Source organism: Misgurnus anguillicaudatus, chromosome 9 (assembly GCF_027580225.2).
Source record: "Misgurnus anguillicaudatus chromosome 9, ASM2758022v2, whole genome shotgun sequence".
NCBI lineage: Eukaryota > Metazoa > Chordata > Actinopteri > Cypriniformes > Cobitidae > Misgurnus > Misgurnus anguillicaudatus.
In genome coordinates, this window is record NC_073345.2 from 14035760 (window position 1) to 14058822 (window position 23063).

A 23063-nucleotide genomic window follows, 5' to 3' on the forward strand; every position below is an offset into this window, starting at 1 on the left:
AAATGTGATTCTATGAATTGGCCACCTCGTAAAATATGTACAAATTGCCATAAAATAGCATTGCAATAGTACATTCAAAAATAAACTATTACCATCATATGGGATCTAAAACATGCTAGAAACAAGGTCACGTGTCTTAAAACATTAGGTTTAGTAGTTATAATACGTGTAATAAAAAAACAGCGAATTTCAGGACTCGATTTTATCAAAGATTCGTTACAACCTTTAAAAGCCTACTTATATTCTGAATTGTCTGTAAGAAAAAGACCACAAAAAACATTTCCACCAGATTTTGAACACCGTAGACGTTTAATAGCAGTATCTTATTTACAGGCAAATACATGTGCACAGGCATTGGAATTCGCCGGGTGACCGCAGAGCTGCATGAAAAACAGAGTACAAAAGAGTAACTTCCTGCGTCGTGGACGAGACCCAAGGTGACAAGAGCAGACAAGCCGCAGCAAAAATCATGCATGATTAGACAAAGAGATCAAACAGGCCCCTATTGTGGCCACCGCACTAGCTGGGGGAGAGACGTTCACGCTAAACGTGTATTCAAAAGACTGCAGAAATGTACAGTACCACCAGTTGAGCGGTATAAAAGGAAAGAGATTACAGAGAACATTATTTTATTTAGTGCAAAAGGCTGTGTGCTCTTTGTTTTATACAGTAGCACATTTATATGTTGGGATACTTCTTTGCATTTAATGTATGGTTGGATTGGAAAAGGTTGAGATGTTTTTGTAATGTAATGCAATTGACATTCAGTAATGGCATTAACATACCTTCCGGATGCATGTAAAAAGCATTCAATGACCTCAGTTTTAATTATGGTCTTTAAGAAGCCGTTTGAGTTTAAAAACACTAACTTTAATTTCATGTCATGTAGAGAGAGAGAGAAACAGTAAAAGAAAGAAGAAAAGCATTGACTGCTTTAGATTCAATTCATCTCACATTGCCATTCACAAAGAGAAAAGCTCTGCATGAATGGTGACCAGCAGTGACTGGTTGCTTTCCTGTCAAACGTCACGACTGAAAAAAGTGTGGGGGGGGCAGATCGGAGTAAAAGAAAAGGAAAGATTTCCCCCTACTGGTAAAAAGGGAGCATTGCATGCCAGTACTAATCATTTTTGTATACATAACAGACTTGTTTGCAAATAGCACTCAACATCAAACCACTAAACAGGTAACGAGCTGTCACTATTGTAGATCTAAAAACATAGAAAGAGTATCTTGCCATCCGGCATATTCAAAAGCAAACGAAAAAAAGCATCTTTTCTTTTTGGAATTCCACAGTCTTCCTGATGAGTAGATTACAGATGGAAGGATTTTTTTCTTAAATACACTTTTCCCGCTGGGTCCACGGCTCAGCGCAGGCCCGTAACTGTGTTTTCGTTTCCAGCGAGTGACTGAAGTAGACGAAAATTATCATTATTCATGTGCTTACTTTACTGGACTAACTGCCCAGTCATTCTTTTCATCTGTGCAGGAGTGGTTCGCCATGCCAAGTCTATTCTTAGTCTCGCTCCTAAACCAGATTATACTGCGATCGCAGCAATATTTGACCAATACGCTACAGGAAGCAATTTAAAGCCAACAGGAAACGGTATTCGAGTCGTACTTTTGTAATGTGATGTACTTCCGAGTGAAACCATTTAGGTACAAATATGTATCTTTGAACTACCAATATTTACCTTTAAAGTACCAGTTTGCACACTTTGGCTACAAAGTTGTACCTTTTTGAAAGGGTACTTTCAACTTTTGTACCTTTATATCTGAGAGTGTAATAAAGTGTTTTAGACCAAATTATCACAGATCTAACTGTGATAGCATGAATTGTGAAGTACATAAAAAACAATTAAGTAATCATGACAAATTTATTACTGTAGTCTCTATTACATTATTTGACTTTTTTAATTATTGCAATAATTTATTTTAGAAAGACTTCATTACCTACAACAAAATAACAGCTCCATTAGTAACAGATATTAGTTTACTAGTTTACATTTACTACATTAACTAATAAAATATTTGCCTAACAGTATGTTTGTTCTACACTGTAAAAATGTCCTTGTTGCACTTAAATTTTTAGGTTTAACCAATTTGATATGACAACTAATTTCAACTTTCTTGCCATAAACTATATTAAAAATAAAGTTGAATTAACTTAGTCACAATGAAATATAAATACATTTTTTATTAATGTGCCCTTATATTCTTTAATCAAAAATGCTAATCTCCTCCCCTCATCGAAACAATCTCTCTTTACTTCCGGTCACAACCAGTGATGAGAGGATGGGCCCCGGAAAAAGAACGCAGCAAATAGCAACATGACCCAACTTCCAATTTTCCAATCAATTCCCGATGGACCAATTCAAGTCCAGCCCTACATTTTTTTTTCATTTCAGAAGCTGTTTCACTCAAAAATATATCATGATTTCCACATAAGACAATTGCTACGTTCGTTTCACTGTGACTAAGTTATTTCAACTTTATTTTTTATCATTTACAGCAACTCTTTACTAGTCAAGAGAGTTGAAATGAATGGTAAATTCAAGCTGATTAAATTTAAAAATTGAAGTGCAACAAGGAATTTTTCAGTGTACTTTTTTATTCGGAATAGTGTGCACTGATGTATCGTGCACAATAATACCAGGAATGTGAATTCAATAAATACGATTTCATGTGGACTTTAAATGTAACCGTTGTAAATAAAAAACTGAATCCAAACTTCACTTTCAAAAAGTAAACATACTTTGGAAGTAAGATCAAATACCAAATATGAACCTTTAATAGATGAAGAGAACTCTGGTCCGTGGAAGAGTGGAAAAGGAATCTGCCATTTTGCGAATCTTGGCATAGTTGATGAATCCTCTGAGGAAAAGCAGAAAGCCTGGAGGACAAAGAAATTCACATTACTAGTAAACATATCAGTCTTTATGTCGAGTTATTTTGCCTTTCAGTTAACCCAACAAACAAATTTTCATTAAACATTGCCAATCATGTGATTTTATATTTTATCTATAATGGTAAATTACATGACATGCATATTTTTGTGACCGGGGGCATTGTGTACTATAACAGGGCTCCAGGCTAACTTTTTTCACTAGGAGCACAGTGGCCCCCAACTGAAAACTTTAGGGGGAACACCCAGAAAATTTAGGGGCACACACCGTAAATCAACATGCTAACCAATTATTCACATTTCTACTAATTTCCACTGTATTACTAATAAATACTTTGATGATAGATGCAGAAAGTACTGTTTCAAATTCAGTGTCACATCACAAAAAAAAGGTCAAATTTACTGGTCGCACATGAACGACTGGATGTAAAATTCAGTGGCACACTCTCAAATTTTGGTGGCAAAATGCGACTATTTGGTAGCAGTCTGGAGCCCTGTATAATAATATATAGATACATTTTATGACATGTCACTTTATTCAATAAAACCTGTTTAAATACATTTTTTGTATTTTTTTAATAATAAATACTAGTTTTTGTATCTCAAACTTGTAAAATGACAGGAGGGGCAACCGTTTGTACAAATGAGCAGTTTAAGGCAAATTCAAAATAAGATACTTTGGCATTATTTTATGTTCGAAACCGTTCCTATAAAAACAATTTCAAATAGCAGTAGTTGTTTGGATGTTAGGATAATTGAAAAACCTTTGTCCAACAATGTGGATGTTCTCAAATGTCAAAGGAGTACTGCCACAATCATGGGCCTTTTATAAGGAGAACAAGTATAAACAAGTTAACATTATATCATCCAGACAACCCAAGATGGTCTTAATTGCTGAATGAAAAGTTTGTAGATGTAATGTAATGGGTAGGCTGGTACACTTTCTGTGTCAGGTGGTACAACCAATGTAAAACTAGAAAAAAGCTATTTTATCAAACACATTTTAATTGTATTTAAAAAGTATATTTATGAATTTGATATTGCAGGCAAAAGCTTATAACAGCATCCAAGTCTATTAAATGTAAATAAATTCATTGCAGAGGTCAGGTGGTGCAACCAGAAAGTCAAAGGGTGCAACTGCTATGAAAGCCCCGAAGAAACTAAAAACAATAAGTTAAATATTTTTAATAAGCTAATTATATAGCTAGTCATTTTAGTTTCAATAAATGCAAGATAAGATTGTCTAAAATTGTTATTATACTTAAAAAAATATCTTAAATGTATACTTCTCAAATGTTTGTTTTATGGTAAAGTTCTTTTAAACTTTTCAAATTATTTTCAGGTTTATAACACTATAACAAATAAACAAACAACATGACACAGGGAGTGCATTATAAATGATCTGACAAATAGAGGTGTTTCTCAATGTCAAGGATGCCTCCTTGGCAGGTATGGTACTTTCAAGTTACTTCCTTCAGAGGATAGACAAGGCTCATTTTTAGCATTCGGGAAACACATAAATGGAACAGGCTAGCAAGTGCACGTCATTGCGTCATTATGTCAGTGAAAAGGTGTGATTTCGGCGCTGCACGCATAGGATTGTGGGAGATTTCAGAGCGCGAAGGCTACACATATGCATCCTTTCCTGTATATGGGATATTTTACGAACGAAGGACTCAGTCCTTGGTTGAAAATTTGAGGATCCTCGACATTGGAACATTCCTTCGACAGATGTCGATGATGTAGCATCCTCGAAATTCTGGCATCCGAGGATTCTTCCTTGACATTGAGAAACACCTAATGATTTGCGTTGTACCACCTGACATTTTTTTTATGGGGATATCAAAAATACTGTAAAATCAGCAAAATGTACTGAAATGTTGTTCAATAAATAAAACTTTTTAAACAAATTGTTCATGACTGACTCAAAAATAAGCATTACATCCATTTATAAAATATAATTTTTAAATACGTTTTTAGGAGCTTATTTTGTCATTGACCCATAAATTATAACATATATGGGCACACGTAGTCAACTGTTAAAGATTTTTTAAATTAGGTGGTTTATAGGGGATATCATGCCTGTATGTGATCAAATAACTTTAATAGGGGTGTAACGGTACGTGTATTCGAACCGGACCGTTTCGGTTCAGGGCTTTCGGCACGGTGCGCACGTGCACCGAAAGGCCGAATGCATTTTGTGTGCGCCTGTGCGGAACATAATACGTGCGTTTCCGCACGAACATATTAAGTGGCGGAAGTCTCCGCGTTCAGCGCAAGTCTTCTGTCAAATATATAACATAATTCGACCCGCAGAAAGATTTTTATTTACTTAGTTGTATATCCGTTTGATTATTGATGTAAACGTTTACGTGTCGTATCTAAAAGCGCATGTTAAACGCGTGTCAACGCGCTGCTTTGTTCTTTCAAAAGTGCGTGAGAGGATGCACGTCTTTCGTTGCTACGCATTCATGAGACGCGCTTTCTGTGACAGCAAGAATAAGGAATGCGTGATCAGATTTTTCATCTGCATATCACGTCAATCATATCATTGTCACAATGCGATCAGCTGGTCGGGACAGAGAAGAGCTATAACCCGGGCTTACTCAGCTGTTACTCAGCTGTGGAGGGGTTCGTAAGTAAAGTCACAGCTTACATTGATGACACAAGCAAAGATTAGGAGAAACGTGCAAAAGATCAAAGATGGCTATGTATGCAGCTCACTAATCTCAAAATGAATGTATAATAAGTATATCATCATGTTGCTTGCTATGCTGTTACACATAGAGCAGTAATATTATTTTTATACAGAGATGGTACATAGCCAATTCAATTCTGTGAGTTAAACAATCCAAAATAAATCAAAACAGAAAATATTTAGTGGCAAAAATGTAGGCTAATAGTTCATAAATGTATTCAGGAATTGAATTTGTTAGTTCAAGGTTTTAGTAGAAAAAGTTTAAGAGAAGGTTAAGATAAGAGTTACCTTCTGTTATAAAATAATGTAAAAAATAACTTTGAAGTAGTATTTTATTTATTATTTTTTCATTTTATATATATTTTATCTGTTATATTTTAATAAAGTGTTTAAAAAAGTGTAAACAAATTGTAAAAAAAAGTTTAAAGTAATAAACAACCTGCAGTTTAATGTTTGCATTTCTCCCTTACTGTACCGAAAATGAACCGAACCGTGGCTTCAAACCCGGGGTTCGCACCGAACCGTGATTTTTGCGTACCGTTACACCCCTAAACTTTAATGTTAACAAATGTCAACATCCAACATAACATTAACCTAATTTCACACAAAAAATTTATTTTGAGCTTACTTAAAGATCAAGAAGTCATGATTAAATGTAAACAACACAGCAAATTGTGTCTAAAATGGCGGCATGCCAGCTCCACATGTAAGACAATTATTGGGCATTGGTGTTTCGTCAAGATGCCTATGAAGTCTAGACATGAGATTTGCGAGAACCAATGATTGTCTTGCGTACCGGCATGGAGCCGACGTGCCATTACAAGGCCAGGAAGAGTCAAGTTATTATTTAACATAACTCTAAATGTGTTCAGCTAAAGTCATATACACCTAGGATGACATTAAGGTGAGCAAATAATGGGCTAATTTAAATTTTTTGGTGAACTAAATTAAAATTTTTCCATTTTAATTTAACTATTCCTAACACAAGTCAGTCATTTCTTTTGATTTAAGAAGAGCAAAACACAAGGGAAAAGAGAAGCAGGGGGTGTGTTGATGTTGCTATACTTACCAAGTGCCAGGAACACCCACCACAGCCAATACTGTCCATCAAAGTAACCAGGGAAATACGTAGAAAACTGAAGATTCAAGGAAACGGAGATAAAAACAGATCAAGAAGAGCAGATAAGATAACAGCCATGCCAGGACTTGTAACGTCAGAAGAATATCACAATACATGACACCGGCTATTGAATCATTCATTCATTATGCAGCTATTGTGATTACTAATGCAGTATGATAGTCTCACCTACCCATCTACACCGTAATGGCTAAAAAAATACTTATATTACCTGTAAAAAAAACCTCTAGTCTAAAAATTACTAGCTTGTGGTGAAATCGTACCCGTACGATGAGGATCCATTTGATAAGTGAGAGACCAAACCCAGATATCGCACCATAACGGCCAGCTGCTGAAGTGGTAAGACAGAATGACAGAAAGAAGCCGATCCAATTGAAGAGGAATGCCACTGAGAGGAAAACACATTAAGTTTTAGATGGTGGTTGCACACTGGCCTAAATTAAAATAGACATATTGACGATTTTATGGTCTTCGGATGTTGCTTGGGTCAGATTTTTGTTTTTTAAGCATATATATTTATGATCAAGATAAGAGACGTTTCCTCTAGAAAGATTTCCTGTACCTGCATGATGCCAACCGAACAACAATAACCTCAACATGACCCTCATAACCAGCATTTCAGTTTGAAGGATCCTGTTTGGTAGGAAGGAGATAAAAGAACAAAGCCTGCATCATCGCTGAAAATACTTACTGAAAAACGTCAACATGAAAATGCCGTCATTGCCTATCCGCAGCTGGTCCGCGTCCTCGAAGTCATCTCTCGCCACAAAGTCCTCATCCTGCAGCAAAATTATCAAATTGTGTTATTATCAAGAGTACATGATAGAGAGGAACACTACGGGTCAAGCTTTTAGGGTAACCTGACTGAAATATTTCCCATGATCTGAAAAACACATCTGCAAAACTATAGCTGGGCAAAAAAAAAAAAAAAACGAATGACACGCATGAGAATCTGAGAATCGTGGTTGAATTTTTTTATTTAAATGGATGAAATGGATAACGTTGACTGAATAATAAAAAAAAGCAGCCACAAAAATAATATCAGGGTAAGACTCCAAGAAGTTGCTTGATAAAATGATAAGAGAACAGTGTGACAACACTGAAGATGAGAAAATTCAGTTTTAATTTATTATACATTTTTGTTGTTTCTAGTGAAGCACCAAAATAAAAATTCTGGTCCGAAAGTGCATTACTAATTTTTCAAAGACCGAAGTTTCAGTGCATCACTAGTTATTTCATAGTTTTGACAACTTATTATTTTTACACATATTTTATTGGTTAAAATTTTTATATATATATACAAAATATTATTTGTGGATTTTCCTAGTTATAAGCTTTGTGTGAAATTTTCACAAAATGAAAAATACATAAAATTTGAAAAACATATGTCTTAATTAACGTCATTTAAATAAACAAATATTCATTTTTATGAACTCAAATATTAGTATAGTAAAGAAAAATTACCAACACTAGTTTGATATTTGACAAGTATAGCTCTTGCTTTGTTGGTGCGGTTCATTTGTGTAAAAGTGAATGCCACCACCCGAACTTTGGTGCATACTAAACAAGTGAACCATGACGAATGAAAAGGTGGGTCTCTGTCTGCTTTAGGGCTGTAACGATTTATCGTGCAAATGCGTGTTTTCTCAATGCATTAATTTGAATGAATTACGGTGAAATGCCGCCACATCCAAAAGCCAGGGGGCGCACTCGTGCAGAACCGCCACTTGTGCCACAGAAGTAGCGTTACAAACTAGGGATGCACTGATATGGAAATTTCGGCCGATATCGATAACTCTTTACATTTGGGGGGCGATAACCGATATCCATAGGCCGATAAATATATTATTTACACAATGAAAAACTCGCAGACCGCGGACATCTTGTCTTTGCGCTAGACTAGCATACTCTTCTTAAGCCCGCAACACGTTTCATCTTCGTGCTATGTCACAGAAAGCACCAATCAAAACTCCACATGGCCAGCTATGAGCAAGTGAAGTGGTTCAACAAACCAAAATAATCCATAATTTATCGGCTTTCATTTATCGGCCTAATTTTGCTATCAGACCGATAACCGATAATATTAAAAATAAGCAGTTATCGGCCGATAACGATATGTCGGCCGATATATCGTGCATCCCTACAAACCCTATTTCAGGAAATGTCTCCAGGAATATTTATTTAGCTGTTCTTCAAATTGTTTCAGGTATTTTCATGATAATAAAGAATATTTTGAATGACTTTGTTTAAAGAGTGTTGCTTTTTTAAATGCACGTTATAAACGACTCCAACTCATAATGATTTTAGATTGATAACGGACATCTTACTGTCCAAAATGCCATAGTACACGCACAAGCTGCGCATGAAACACCCAATCGCAATGCAGATTCGATTTTAGACAGGTCTTTTTAATGGGACACGCGATATATCGTTACAGCCCTAGTCTGCTTCCAAACATCCTGGTGTGGTTCAACTGATGTATGAACGTACTTGGACCAAACAAGATGTGATATCACTAGACCGACCTAATTTTCACATCACCATCTCAGACCTGCCAACCTTGGAAAATTTTTTTGAGTAGCAACTTATCCCGGGGGCGCGGCGCGAGGTCAGGAACATTTGCTGATCAGTAGTGATTGAGTTCACATGCTCACTTATCACTTATTACTACAACTTATTACTAAGCACATAGTTCCAACTCACCACAATTTCTAGTCTTTCAACATACAAGTAGGCTATGAAGAACTCTTTTAATGAAAAGGCAATCCCCCAAAATATGCCTATTTAACAAAAACGACTATGGCATATGTCTTAAATACATGGGACATTTTAAATAACAATCCACAAATAGCATGCTATGTCCTTGCTTTATATTCCAGCAGGCTTGTTGACATGAACCTCTAATGGGGCACAGCATGCCTACCACTACTTTTTCTTTAACATACCTAACATAAATAGAATTAATATGTTTTAATGCATAAATGGCATGTTAGCTGATTTGCATTCTACAGTACTGATGATAATGAGTCTTTTACAAAAATTTACAATAACATTACTTAGCTGCTAATACAATAAAAAACATATGTGGATGATCCTTTTGTGTATATTATCTGCATAGTGTTTAAACCTGCTGAAAAAACAGCATAAACCAGCATAATTCTCATGCTGGTTTAGCTGGTGGTCACCAGCATACAGCACCAAAACACAACATATGCTGGTCTTGGTGGTGCTGGTATGCTGATGACCACCAGCCAAACCAGCACCAAATCATCATGAGAATTAAGCTGGTCCATGCTGATGGTCACCAGCAAACCAGCAACAAAACACAAAATATGCTGGTCTTGCTGGAATACTGTTTTTTTCAGCAGTAATGCCAACTGTTTATGTAGTGTCCTAAAGTAGATCTAGTGAACTAAACAGTAATTTCATATCTGACAATACAGAACAGTACACAAACATTGTTTTTCTCAGCAATAATGCAAACCTCTATACTTGGTTTTGACTGGCTGAGCATATAGTTCGTTTGACCTCCCTCATCATATGCTTCCTGCTTCTATTTCCCTGCTCTGCACAAAAAAATCGGATGTACATTGACAGAAGCCAGTAACAATCGAGTAAGAATAAGATTGATATTATTTAGAAACGTACTTTTGTTTTGTCATGTTTTCTCGCGTGTCTCACATGCTCTTCTGAGTGAGCGGCGGCTGAGTGTTACAAAAAGTAAACACAGACGCTCCGCTCGCGGACATCGATTTCTGCGTGCTCGCGCCAGTTTGTCTTGTGGGACGGCACCGCGTTTACAACCGTGAATTACGGTTCATATAGCTCAGTTTTGCCGCGATTAACAATGAATATACTGGCAAATAAACTAAAAACTTAAACTTGAGGCACAACATAGGACACTGGGTACAACAGATTTACACTAGGGCACGTGCAACAGTAAAAGGGGTCTAGACGCCCCTGGTTGGCAGGCTTATTACAATGGATGCAATTCACAATTCCCATACCCTGCCCATTTACCTTTAAAAACGGTGTTTAGAACCATCCTCCCTTGTAAAACAAGTCACAGTATGAAGATGGACCGAGATGAAGAACAATTTCGTTATTTTCGTTATTCATTGAGAGTCGCGACGGCTCCCCACTCTCCGCTTTGAAGAGTTTAAATCTAGCGCTATGATTGGTCGACGTCGTCTTTTCCCAACAGGTTGCTGCCCAATGCGGTAGACTCATAGACACTCATAGATGAGTTGCCTAGTGCGCAAATGCATATACAGTTTAAATCAAAGTCATCAAAGGCTTTTCGCGTATTTTGAAGTGACAAATCGTAGCAGCGTAGTTTGGTGTCTAAATGCGTATCTGTTACGCAAAATGCGTAAAGGTTGGCAGGTCTGCCATCTACTAGCCTGGCATGTATAATACAATTTAGTTTTAAGAGATTTGTGTACTTTCTGACAGCGTTATTGTGTGCATGTGAAATTTTTTAAAAACTTAAAGTAAAACTATTTTACTACGTTGTTATGTAAATGTAGCCTAAAACACAAGAGAAAATCAGAAGACCTTTCAAAAGACAAAGATAAAAATGTTCACAGTATAATGACAGGAGATGACCTTTATTTGACGTGTTGAAGAGTTCACAGAAAGACAGCACACAAAAACAGCAAAACAGACACTAAAGGGCACATTTTGTAGACACCCAGAAGACATATAGTCATCAACAGCAAACAGCAAAAACGGTAAAAATAAAAGTAGAGCACTTGAAGAACTTTCCCACATTTTACTCTCTTCATTAGATCTTCAGGTGTTTAGGAATAATAGTCTCTATTATTTCCGTGACGGGGCGAGGCAAGTTAAATAGAGATGTGTTTACATGTCTCATCTGTCTAAAGTCACACGGGTATCAGACAGATGCTATCGGTTAGTCGACAGTGCACAATCTTCTAGTCCCACCAGCCAATCAGTGTTGTCAGGGCATAATTTGGGTTTTGTGGTTCGGCTCAAATCAGCCGGGCAGCAGAACAGAGCACCCGTAAGCCGGATAATCAATAGACTGTAAATCAACTCTTTGTAAATCTATTTTTACATGGACTTTGATATGAAAAATCTGCACTACTCTCCCTACGCTTGTACAACCCTGTGATTCGAGAAGGAGGACACTGGGGTCTCAACCAACACTATCACACTTTACATCTCACACATTATTTTACTGTACCTCCAAAGCACACCGAGTTTCATCATTAAATGTGTCCAGACGTTCCCTGTGCTGTATGCATGCAGCGTGTGGCAGAAGAACAGAGCAGTGAATAGGGGAAACTACTTCATGTTAATACAGCATTTCCTGTTAACCCATTTAAATCTAAACAGAACACGGTGTGCCATCACAGATCTGGTTACATTAAGCGAGGGTGCGGTACTTACTCGGCTTGACACCAGTGGCATGGTAGACTCTGCTTTGGTTCTCTCTGCCTCATCATATGATGGAAGAGAGGTGGCTACGTTGTAGGACGGGGGTTTGGGGAATGCTGCATCATCTTTGTAATCAAAATAAGCTGTGAGGAGAGAAAAAAACTTATTTTGGCATATTGATTGTTCATAATTAACAAAAAAATTATTTAAAAAAAGAAAATTATCAGGAAAAATATTTAAGCATTCAATACAAGTTAAGATCTATATGATCATGTTGTGAATCATGAAAAAATAATCTTGTTATACTCTTACTAAGCTTGTCTGTGTAAAGTTATATCCAATATTTACAAAATCCAACTCTTGAATGACCATATAAAGATTCTAAACCCAGTACGTTTTGCATGATTCGTGTTTCTTATTATCTTGGATTGAGCCGTTTTTATCTACATACACTGCACCAAATTGCTTTTTAAATCTGACCAAAAACTGACAAACCCCTGTCGTAAAAGACATTTCAATGAGAATTATGCATAAGCTTCGCCGTCTGCTGCAATACTGCTGTAAGGGGGCGGGGCATCAGTGGCCACCTGAGAGCCCTCCTCTGGCTCGTCCTCATTGGGCAGCTGAGGACACAAAAAGAAATCATTGGCTGCATGACATTTTGATCTTTGCTTCTGAGATACATAGGTCAATACAAGCAATCGGAGATACATACTGTATGTTCATTTTCTTACAGACAAGCACTTTTGGAGTTACTCCAGCAAATGTCCTTGCTCTTCCAATCTTTATAATGGTAGAAAACAGTGATCAGGTAACAACAACTTTAAACCCACAAAAAAAGAAAGAAACTTTTGTAAGAAAAATATCCAGACTTTAAACTTTATAAACTGTCATATCTAGCTTCACTCTAAAAAATGATGTGTTGGATTTGCTTGGGATATATGTGCACCATTTTTGCATCACACTTTTTAAGTGTTCTCAACTTTGATGGTTTTACTCAAAATTAACAAGAAAACCTGTGTTTTATGTACTTAAATTTTTAAGTAAAGAATGATGATGAACTCAAATATTTTAGTTCATATGACACATATTTTCTTGTTTATTTTAAGTAAAATTATTCCAAGTTGGGATTACTTAAAAAGTGTGCTGCAAAAATGGTGCATATATATTTTAAGTAAATCCAACACATATTTTAGAGTGAAGTTGGAGCAATTTAGTATACCCAATTCAGCTAATCTGCATGTTTTGGACTGTGGGAGTGTACACAGAAAGGTCAAACAAAGTCTTTGTCTGACTTAGCTCTTGCTTGAATCAGAGACCTTTTTGCTGTGAGGCAACAATGATGCGCGCTAACTCACTGTATTGCTCTCTACACTGAGCACACACTTCTCAATCATGGTAACAATGAACAAACATAATTTTTTCAAAATAACTCTAAATACAACATATAACTAACATTAACAAAATATCAACATAAATAAACCCAGCAAACATTAAAACAGTCATCTTTTTTTAGTAAATATTAACTAAAGAAGTGAATGTGTTGCAATGCATGCTGGGAACTATTCAGACCATTGGTTTTTTAAATTGCTTGTTCAGATTACTCAATTTGGCAAGTTGGGTAAACAAATTGGACAAAAACTTAAAACTCCAGTCAACAAATGATATTTGTTAGCAGGATGATTATGCTTATTTCATTCAGTGAACACAAATTAAGGAACTGATGCCCTTCAACAAGAAAAACTTTGTTTTTTGTTAAAAGAAAATTTTGAAGTTGGATTTTTTACAGGGCATGTGCTTCACAAAATGGCTACGACAGATGTCATAATTTTTGGCTGGAAAGGCATCATGGGAAATCACGTGGCTCTATAGTTACTTAAAATGTTATGCTAGATTTACTTAATTTTGATGCAATTGTTTTAGTAGTTAGCATTACTTATGTTTTTTCATTTTATTTTTGGATACATTTAAGTTCACCTGGTAACTTAAATTTTTGTGTTACACATACTAAATATGTTAAGTAGAGGTTGAAAAGTTATAAATACTAAGTTTTTTGTGTTTAATCCAATTACTTTCATAAGTTATGGTTGTTCAGCCAACGAATCGTTTTTTAGAGTGTTGCTTCAAAGTCAGAAGTTGTTCCTTGATCCCTGTTTTCTCCCATTATAAGTAGGAATGCACCGATAGGATTTCTTTGGGCCGATACCGATTTAAACAGACAACTTCTGGCCGATACCGATGTCGGTACCGATATTAAACACTTTTATACCGTACTATACAGTTGGTCTATTAGCTAGTTTATTTCTGCATCAAATTATTTTTACTGAACATGGATTGGATCTAATTAACATTCAACTGACCAACATAATAAGAGAGGCACAAATTAAGCTAAAACAAATATAAGACAGTATGACAGCCTTCAAAGGTGGTTTTTGCTATTCAGCATTTATTTTATTAACAACATGAACTCATTTTTTTTTTTTTACATATAATGGATTTCTTTATGCAGTTAATTAATAAACAATCGGTATCGGCCTTTCTCGTGCTATTGCTGATATGCCGATGGTTTCAAATTTATCACAAATCGGCAGATAAATATCGGCGGCCGATACATCGGTGCATCACTAATTATAAGCTTGGAAAAGCAAGGACATTTACCAAAATTACTCCAAATGTCTTTGTCTGAAAGTACATCATGGGGTAATTTTGATATTTGGCTGGAGTATCTCTTTAACAAGTATGACAGTAGGCTCGAATATAAACACTACCTGTCCAAAATGCCAAAAGATTGAATTCAGCTTCACCACAATGTACAACAGCCCTGAAATCAAGCGTGACACTTAAGTGTAAAAGACCATGACTAATGTAACCCTACCTTTAAACTCAAGAGTTTTCGTACTCTCAGTCAGTGTTGGGTTTGCATTTCACATGGAAATGTATTACCTCTTTGTATACATTAGGGATGCTCTGGTTGATACCAAAGATTTGGGTATACCAAGATTGAGCACTTTTATTAATATGAATGGGGCATGAAAGCTCAACATGGACACTCTGAGCTGGTACAGTTAGTACAGTTGATGTCGGGTTTTATTATTGGTCGGAAAAATATTTAATTGTGATTTTAGCACTCAATTTTATAGATATCTGTCTTTTTTCCATTCAAGTAGATAGGACTTTACTAGTGATGCACCGATGTGAAAAGTTTGGCCGATACCGATATGACTCTTGTCTGTTATGGCCAATACAGATCCCTGTATAGAAAACACATTTTTTATGATAATCAATTAAAGAGCTATTTTCCAAAACACTTTTTTTTTACTTTTGTAATTTATTTCCAGAAATGACTGATTAGGCACATTTACCCATGTGCAAAATGTCATCAATTAGCTGATTTCCCATATTCTTTGTGAGCTTCGGGATGCTTATTTTTTAAGTGGATGATCAAATTGTTTGTGTTGAACAATTTTGCCCAAACTCCCCCTCGCATCACCCGGCCCTCACTCGCATTGCATACAGCAGCAGGGGTGTCCAGACTTTTTTGTGTGGTGATCTACTTTTAAAATGATAAAGCCGACAAGATCTACATGCTAAAACACTTTAAATGCGTGGACTATACTGCATATATCTCTACATTGGATTTAGGGCTGTCACCATTACTCTATTTTTCTATTATTCAATTTTTTCAGTGATGCACGGTCAATGTATAAACAACCAGTTTTCAACTAACCCGACCGCAAAGTAGTAATTGTTTAAAATAGCTAACTGGCATCTTCCAATCATCTCTAATCACTTTGCACTACCCGAGGCTGCCTCCTTGTCATTTCCGGCCCACAACAAAAAACAGAACAATGCCCAAAAGCCGCTGCGCGACAAGGTGCACAGCCAACAAGCCAAAAAACCCAGAAACACATATTTTCAAGGTGTCGACCCCAAAAAACAAGCGTTTAAAGACAAAAAAGTGGATCGCCGACTACGTTTCCCTCCAGTGGGCGTAGTTCTAATAATAATAGGACTACGAAAAGTTGCCTTCATCCACTTTTGTGACTTTAAAGGCTCGCTCTTGGAGTCGACAGCTCATGAAAACATATTTCTGGCTTTTTAGCCTTGTTACCTGTACATCGCCGTCACACAGCAGCTTTTAGGCATTATTCTGCTTTATGTTATAAGCCAGAAATTACAAGGAGGCAGCCTCTCGCAATACAAAGTCAATGGAGACAGATGGATTGCCCCCCCCTGTCTCTATGGCGATGGCAGGCACTGCCTACTATTGATTTAAACAAAACATACTAAATTATACCACGTAATGCTGCTGGATTTATAATAAATGTATGTATTTTATAAAATGTCATAAAACTGGGGGGCCTTTGAAACATCTCGTGACCCCCGATTTATAAAGCACTGATCAAATCAGATATTACCCTACTGAAAAATCCAGCAAAGACCATCATAAGCTGGAAGCTGGTTTTGGTTTAAGATGGCAGTAGCTGGTCCTCCAAGCCTGGTAAAGCTGATGTGTCACCTGGTCTTCCAGCCTAGCCAGCTAGACCAGCTTAAAGGTGACCAAAACACAGCTAGACCAGCTTAAAAAGTGACCAAAATACAGCTAGACCAGCTTGCTACACCAGCTAAAACCAAGCTGTGAGACCTGCTAAAAAACCAGCTCACCAGCTCATGCCGGTCTCAGCTGGACCCTTCAGCAGTGTAAGGAGTCTGTAAATATTGAAACTAGTAAATATTCCTGCCAAGTAAATATCAGGCGCTTCTTCTTAGTACATATGAATTAAATTTTAATAGCATTGTTTGATTCTGGTTCATTTACACAATTTACCACATTATACCTACGAAAACACTGTGCACAAAACCTTAAGAAAAGTTAAACCAAAATTCTGCATTGGCTAACAAGTCAAATATTTGAGTGCCAAATATAAGTGTTTAAATGACTAATAACTAGTTAACAAATAAATGTGTTGAGGTGTAGGCTGTTTGTTATGTTAGGTAACGGTTAACGTACGCAAATGTTTAAATGGCTAACGTTACGCTATTCATTTCAAAACAGTGCGGCCTGCGTTCCGTCAAAGCCTTGGTGTTTCCTGAAAACTCTCAGGCCGGGGGCGCGTCTGTCATGTACACAGATCCGCAAAGGCACCGTGGTGCTTACTCACCTGCTGATATCTCCCACTTGACTCAGCCATCCTCAAACAGCTCAAGACGGATCAAAAGAACTACTGTATACAAACGATTTAAGATGCAAACAGCCTGAATGAAATTATATAACACGTTAATGACAAAGCCACAGCCCTCACGAGATCAGATCTGTGAAGTCTGTCAGTGATGATCTCTCTCTCTCTAGCGCCTCCGCTGGCGCTGCACACAACAAGCACTACAGTAACATCAGATTATTTTCCATCTTTGTGTTCATTTCATCTATGTCTTAATTTTTTCTTGTCCACTTAAAATCTTAGTCATGCTTACTTGAACTAAATATGTTAATGACATTAATATATTTAGTGCAAGTAAAATGAAATTAAGATAGATTAAAACTAAATATTCACATCTTGCTGTAATATATCACCTTTAATATATCACTATTAATATATCTGTAAAATAGCCATATAGGTTAATTTATATAATTTGTATATTCCATTACTGTACCGTATTGCATTATTTGTTCATTATTGCTGTTTTTTGCTGTGTAATGCAATAGGTCGGCACTGTTTGTCTTCGGCACTGAAAGCTTGTGTCACCAAAACAAATTCATTTTTGGAAAAAAATATGAGGGTGGGTAAAATATCAGTAAGTGATTAAATTGCTGTTAGTAACTGTAGTCACTGTACTATTTTTACTATGTCTATAATGCGTGAACTTATTTTCAGAAAATTATTAATATTTTGAACCTATTTATATTATTATGAGTAATATACGCAATTAAATTAAACTACTGATTTAGGACGTTCAATCCAAAAAGAAAAAAAAATAAGCCTCATCATATTTTACACAATAAAACTAATTGTTGGGTGTTAGATTAAATAGATAGTTCACCCAAAAATGAAAAGTCTTGTCATAATTTTCTTATCCTCGTGTTGTTTTAAACCTGTATGAATTTATTATTTCTGATTAACACAAGAGAGTAGTTTGATAAATGATGGTAAGCACACAGCTGAATGTAACCACTGATTTCCATAGTAGGTAAAAAACAAATACGATGGATTCAGTGGGTACCATCTGTGTGCTTACCATCATTTATTAAAATATCTTCTTTTGTGTTCGTCAGAAAAAGGAATTCATAAGGTTTAAAACAACGTGAGGATGAGAAAATGGTAAAGAAAATAATTTTTGGGTGAACTATCCCTTTAAGCACTTTAGACACTGGGGCCATTTCTCAATACAAAGGCAGCAGCCTCCAGAGGTCGCATTTCCAGGCTCCCTACGTCATCAAAACTTTCTTATTTCAAAATACTAACAATTATAAAGTTGAATATTATTCTTAGTCGTAAATTGTTGTAATGTGCTTATGACTTGCGAATGTAATACTTAGTAGTTTAATAAACCAGGCTTGATGACGTATGCAGCCTGCATATGCGACCTCCGCAGGCTGCAGCCTTTAGATTGAGAAACGGGCAGAGCATGCCTTCTTGTCTTCTGCTCTACTACTGTCCTATGCTGCCATCTAGTGGCCAATAGTTAATGGTTAGTGTGTGATATCTAGTTCCTGAGATATTGTACAAACTTGTGCATGTGATTCTCAATTCCTTGTTTCTACTCTACATATGCATACATTTAAATGTTTATTTAAATTTTCGGACTTAATTGTTTTATCATCAACTCACGAACGCCCTGTAATTTTCTCGCCACCCTTATGAAAATTAACCATCACATTTTCAAAACCATGGTTATTTTGTGGTTACCAATGGTTTAACTAAAGTAACCATTTTGGTTTAACTGTAGTAAAACCATGGTTAATTTTCGTAAGGGCAACCCTAGTTTGGGAAGCCCTGCACAGAAAGAGATTTTTTGTCCCAAATTTAGATAGATTCAGCTCACTTAATATACAAAAAACCTGATAGATTTTACCTGTAATACTGTAATGAAAACCATTTTAATTTGCTAGTAAATATAGGCTACCAGATCAAATAAATAAAAATACAAAAATTGACCTCCAGACATACAGGAATACTGTAGGGAGTAGGAAATAGCATTGAACATACACTTTCAAAGGCATCCCTGTGCATATGATTAAGATGCCATATATCGGGGACCTGTCCCAATACCACGCCAGTTGGCCATTTGGGTGCTCATGAACTCAACAAGAAGCAAGTGTACAATATGGTAACAGGTCCTGGGTGCACACTGTATGATTTTACACAATGCAGAATTTTATCAGAATTTTATTTATTTATTTTTTAATCACAACAATGGTTATTAATCAGTTGGACAGACAAATTCTGGACTAGAACCACAGAAAGGGGTCATGGCACAAGACTATTTAAAGTCAAATAAATCTTTGGTGTCTCCAGAGCACACATGTAAAGTTTTAGCTCAAAATATAAATAATTTATTATAGCATGTTAAAATTGCCACTTTGTAGGTGTGTGCAAAAATGTGCAGTTTTGGGTGTGTCCTTTAAAATGCAAATGAGCTGATGAAATTCAAACACTAATCGCAATGATGGTGGTTTGTTGCAATTAAAACTCAATTGTGCTTTTCTCTGCACTAAATGGGAGTGCTGTGGTTGTATAGTGCAGATTAAGGGGCAGTATTATTATAATAAGAGCTCCTTATGACATCATAAGGAGAGACGAATTTCAACGACCTATTTTTTCATGTGCTTGTAGAGAATGGTTTACCAAAACTAAGTTAATGGGTTGATCTTTTTCACATTTTCTAGGTTGATAGAAGCATTGGGGACCCAATCATAGCACTTAAACATGGAAAAAGATGGAAAAGATTTTCATGCCATGGCCCCTTTAAGGCTTGACACACTTTTTCTGGATGCCCAAATTGTCACACTGTAATGCAATAAGAATTGACCACAATGAAAACTGTTTCTGTCTGTTAGAAAGCATTCGTTGTAGTTTACCTTGTAGTTTAATAGCGCCATCCAGTGGTTCAGTTCCAAAAATCATTCATGTAATCGTGATGATCGGATATGAATGAATATGAATTCATCTGAATGAGTATTAATTGCGAATAATGTACTGTTTCTAAAAAAAAGTCTTGATAGGAATTATATTCTAAAACAATGATATTCTTATTCTGTGAACATAATTATGTTATGTTAATTATATTGCTTTATTTTACTGGCCATGTTTTGTGCAATTATTACTGAAATATATTTCAGTTCCTCTATCAATCTAATGTTCCTTAAGTTCCTTGCAGCAATGACAATATTATATCTGCTGTTTTAAGTTGTTATAAATATCTGTGCCTTTCAGTATCAGCATTGCTTATAATTTTACAAGGAGATGCTGACAGGTTTGAACAAGATTTTGCCAGAAGTATTGACAGCAAGAGCAGAACAAACCCTGGAGCAAATCTGAAGCCTGAAATTTTGGATACTTTTCAAGTATAATTCATTTTACACTTTATGCCTGATGCAGTCTATATTGCAGACAGTGTCATGAAGTCTCTGTTTTAGTATTCCTAAAGTTGCTTCTGGTTTATGAGACAGCAAAACTAGCATTACTTGAAGACAATGATGACACTATAAACCAATAGGTTATATAAACCAGTAAGATGCTGCTCACTAAAATAATAAAAATAATTTGGTAGTGGTGTTGTTAAACAAACACACAAAGGCCAGTGTGACATGATATATTTTATTTTCATTTCAATATCTTGATGTGCTTCTGAAGGTTATTTAACAGACATACATATTTGGAAATATAAAAGTGTTATAGTGTTATCAGATCTAAAACACTTTTAGTACTAAACTGCATGTAGCCTATTAAATAATAGAGTTTCAATGTAAAATTTGTATTTTATCCAAACCAGTGCTTTGTCATTTAAAGCTTTAAAAATAAATAATTTAATAAGAAAGCAAAGTTAAACATGGTCATAATTTTCTTTAATGACCAACTTATGACCAAAATTATGCTGGAAAAGCAAAGACATCCTAAATTATTTTAAAAGCTCGAGCTTAATTTCACACTTCTAAACCTAACTCCAAAAATAATTTATAAAAGATCTTGAATAATATATTTAAATAAATTAAGGGTATCAAAAATATATACAGCACAGTAGCATGTATATATTATATAGCCTATATTTATTTTCTCATAAGAAAATTGAAGTGTTGAATTCTGAAACAACTAAAAACAACACGAAATCCCCACATCTTTGTGACGTCATTGCTCTCGACCAACCAATTACGTTACAATCCTCTCAACCTTTCTCTGAAATCGAGCGACGCTATTGGCCGACAGACCTGTCAATCGCAGGATTATTCGCCTCACGGTAGGTTGGTACAGGCGCGTTTAAAAACGCGCTAGCCAGGAGTTTTCTTCACATCGTCACCCCAGCATTATATGACGTCGTCATGCGAGGCGCGCGGTTCTCCGTTGATTGACAGATCGCTGCACGACATTAACGCATACTTGCGGCATCGCAGAGGGTATGCAGTCGGGATTTTTCAAGCAGCATCCGTTTCCGTGTAGCGTTATGTAGTTATCCATTTACACGCGTTTAATCATAAGTTCAAGGCTTTTTGCGTCGACTGCATTGCATTGCCTACATTGGGTTATATTTGTATACCGGAGCTTTAGGATGGGTCTGCCTGCGCTTGAGTTCAGCGACTGTTATTTGGACAGCCCGCACTTCAGAGAGAGACTCAAGTCTCATGAGCTGGAGCTGGAGAAGACTAATAAATTCATCAAAGAGCTTATTAAAGACGGGAAAGCTTTGATTCAAGCACTGAAAAGTAAGACACGCTTGCTTTTTTCTTGTGTGATCATGACATTACGGTTGAATGCACTTTGTTGTCTTGTCATGTGTAATAACACTATTGCAGATGAATAGTGAGCTGATAAGTTACAGTTTTTTTACTGTTTAGGGAGGCGTGTGAAAATGCATTATTGATTTGAGTGACACTCTTGTCAGTTGTAAGTTGACGTAACTTAGTTTAAATAGTTGGCTTCAGAAAGTGTTTGGACAGCCAAGCCACTCTTTAAAATGTGATCATGTTTAAATGTCATTGTCCAAATGGCTAGCACATTATGCTGGTGCTAATGCCAGAAACCAGCAACACTGAGCCAATAATGTAATTGCCTTTAAAATGTTTATAATGGTTGTTAGCCAACACCACAATCGAGTTTACCCCATGATTTTTTGTGAGTTTCCATTTTTGTCGATATTTTCATTCTTATTCATACATTAGATTCTTACTATTTAGGGCCACTGTATGTGCCTGTTGAGTTTATAAGCATCTGTCACGTTGACCTCCTGCATTGACCCACAATTATACACAATGCCTGAAATTTCCACTCCACTCCCCATTGCCTTTCAAAACAAACACGCTGGTCCCAGCAGAGCGGGTGCTTACTAGCACTCAGTTTGATTTAAATGCAACTAGATGAATACTGAGGCATGTCTGAACTCAAGTTTGAGCATTTTAAATTCCTCTGGTTTGTGACATAACCTTGTATAGCTGGGCAGGTTCTACAATTTTCATTTTCTCTTGAACGTCACTCTCGTCCATGCATTTCTGTCAGAAATCATTTGTAAAGCAAAGAGAGCTGAGATTTTACACGTCTGTCAAAGTTTAGCTTCTGCTTTTTTTGACAAAGGCCTTGTCTTACGTAATGTGTAACCTGTTAGAGATTTTAAACGGCTTTACTCATTTTACTCAACCTGCTTCATAAACATTAACCACACTTACTTTTTTTTACAGTGTATAGACAGTATTGCATCTGTTACTGTAATCT

The 23063-nt window shown here is 36.2% G+C and overlaps 2 protein-coding genes across 3 annotated transcripts in view; one reads left to right on the forward strand and one right to left on the reverse strand.

Moving 5' to 3' along the window:
• Positions 1–290: 290 nt before the first annotated feature.
• ndfip1l (Nedd4 family interacting protein 1, like) lies at positions 291–17512 on the reverse strand. Of its 2 annotated transcripts, XM_073871156.1 has the most exons (9): positions 17307–17512; positions 12675–12767; positions 12157–12282; positions 11951–12001; positions 7433–7520; positions 7005–7129; positions 6673–6739; positions 2788–2893; positions 291–1409 (listed from the first exon to the last, which is right to left on the reverse strand). In XM_073871156.1, exons 1-8 carry the CDS (start codon positions 17334–17336, stop codon positions 2790–2792), a joined length of 684 nt encoding a protein of 227 aa, XP_073727257.1. In that variant the 5' UTR covers positions 17337–17512; the 3' UTR covers positions 291–1409; positions 2788–2789. The 2 variants fall into 2 exon arrangements, with proteins under 2 accessions (XP_073727257.1, XP_073727258.1); XM_073871157.1 differs by lacking the exon at positions 11951–12001 and having other exon boundaries at positions 17307–17509.
• Positions 17513–21634: 4122 nt separating this feature from the next.
• The window catches only part of LOC129423464 (rho GTPase-activating protein 26), a 96635-nt gene continuing 95206 nt past the window's right edge, over positions 21635–23063 (forward strand). The window contains exon 1 of the mRNA XM_073871158.1: positions 21635–22060. Within this exon, the coding sequence (XP_073727259.1) occupies positions 21907–22060 (154 nt within the window). The 5' untranslated portion in view covers positions 21635–21906. The remainder of the gene's footprint in view (positions 22061–23063) is intronic.

Excerpts from the sequence above, each read along its gene's own strand:
- ndfip1l (XM_073871156.1), bottom strand. The coding sequence starts at position 17,336 with ATGGCTGAGTCAAGTGGGAGATATCAGCAG. Across the intron at positions 12,283-12,674 it reads CAGCAGACGGCGAAGCTTAT|TTTGATTACAAAGATGATGC; the intron begins GCATAATTCTCA and ends CTCACAGCTTAT. Across the intron at positions 2,894-6,672 it reads GTGGGTGTTCCTGGCACTTG|GCTTTCTGCTTTTCCTCAGA; the intron begins GTAAGTATAGCA and ends TTTGTCCTCCAG.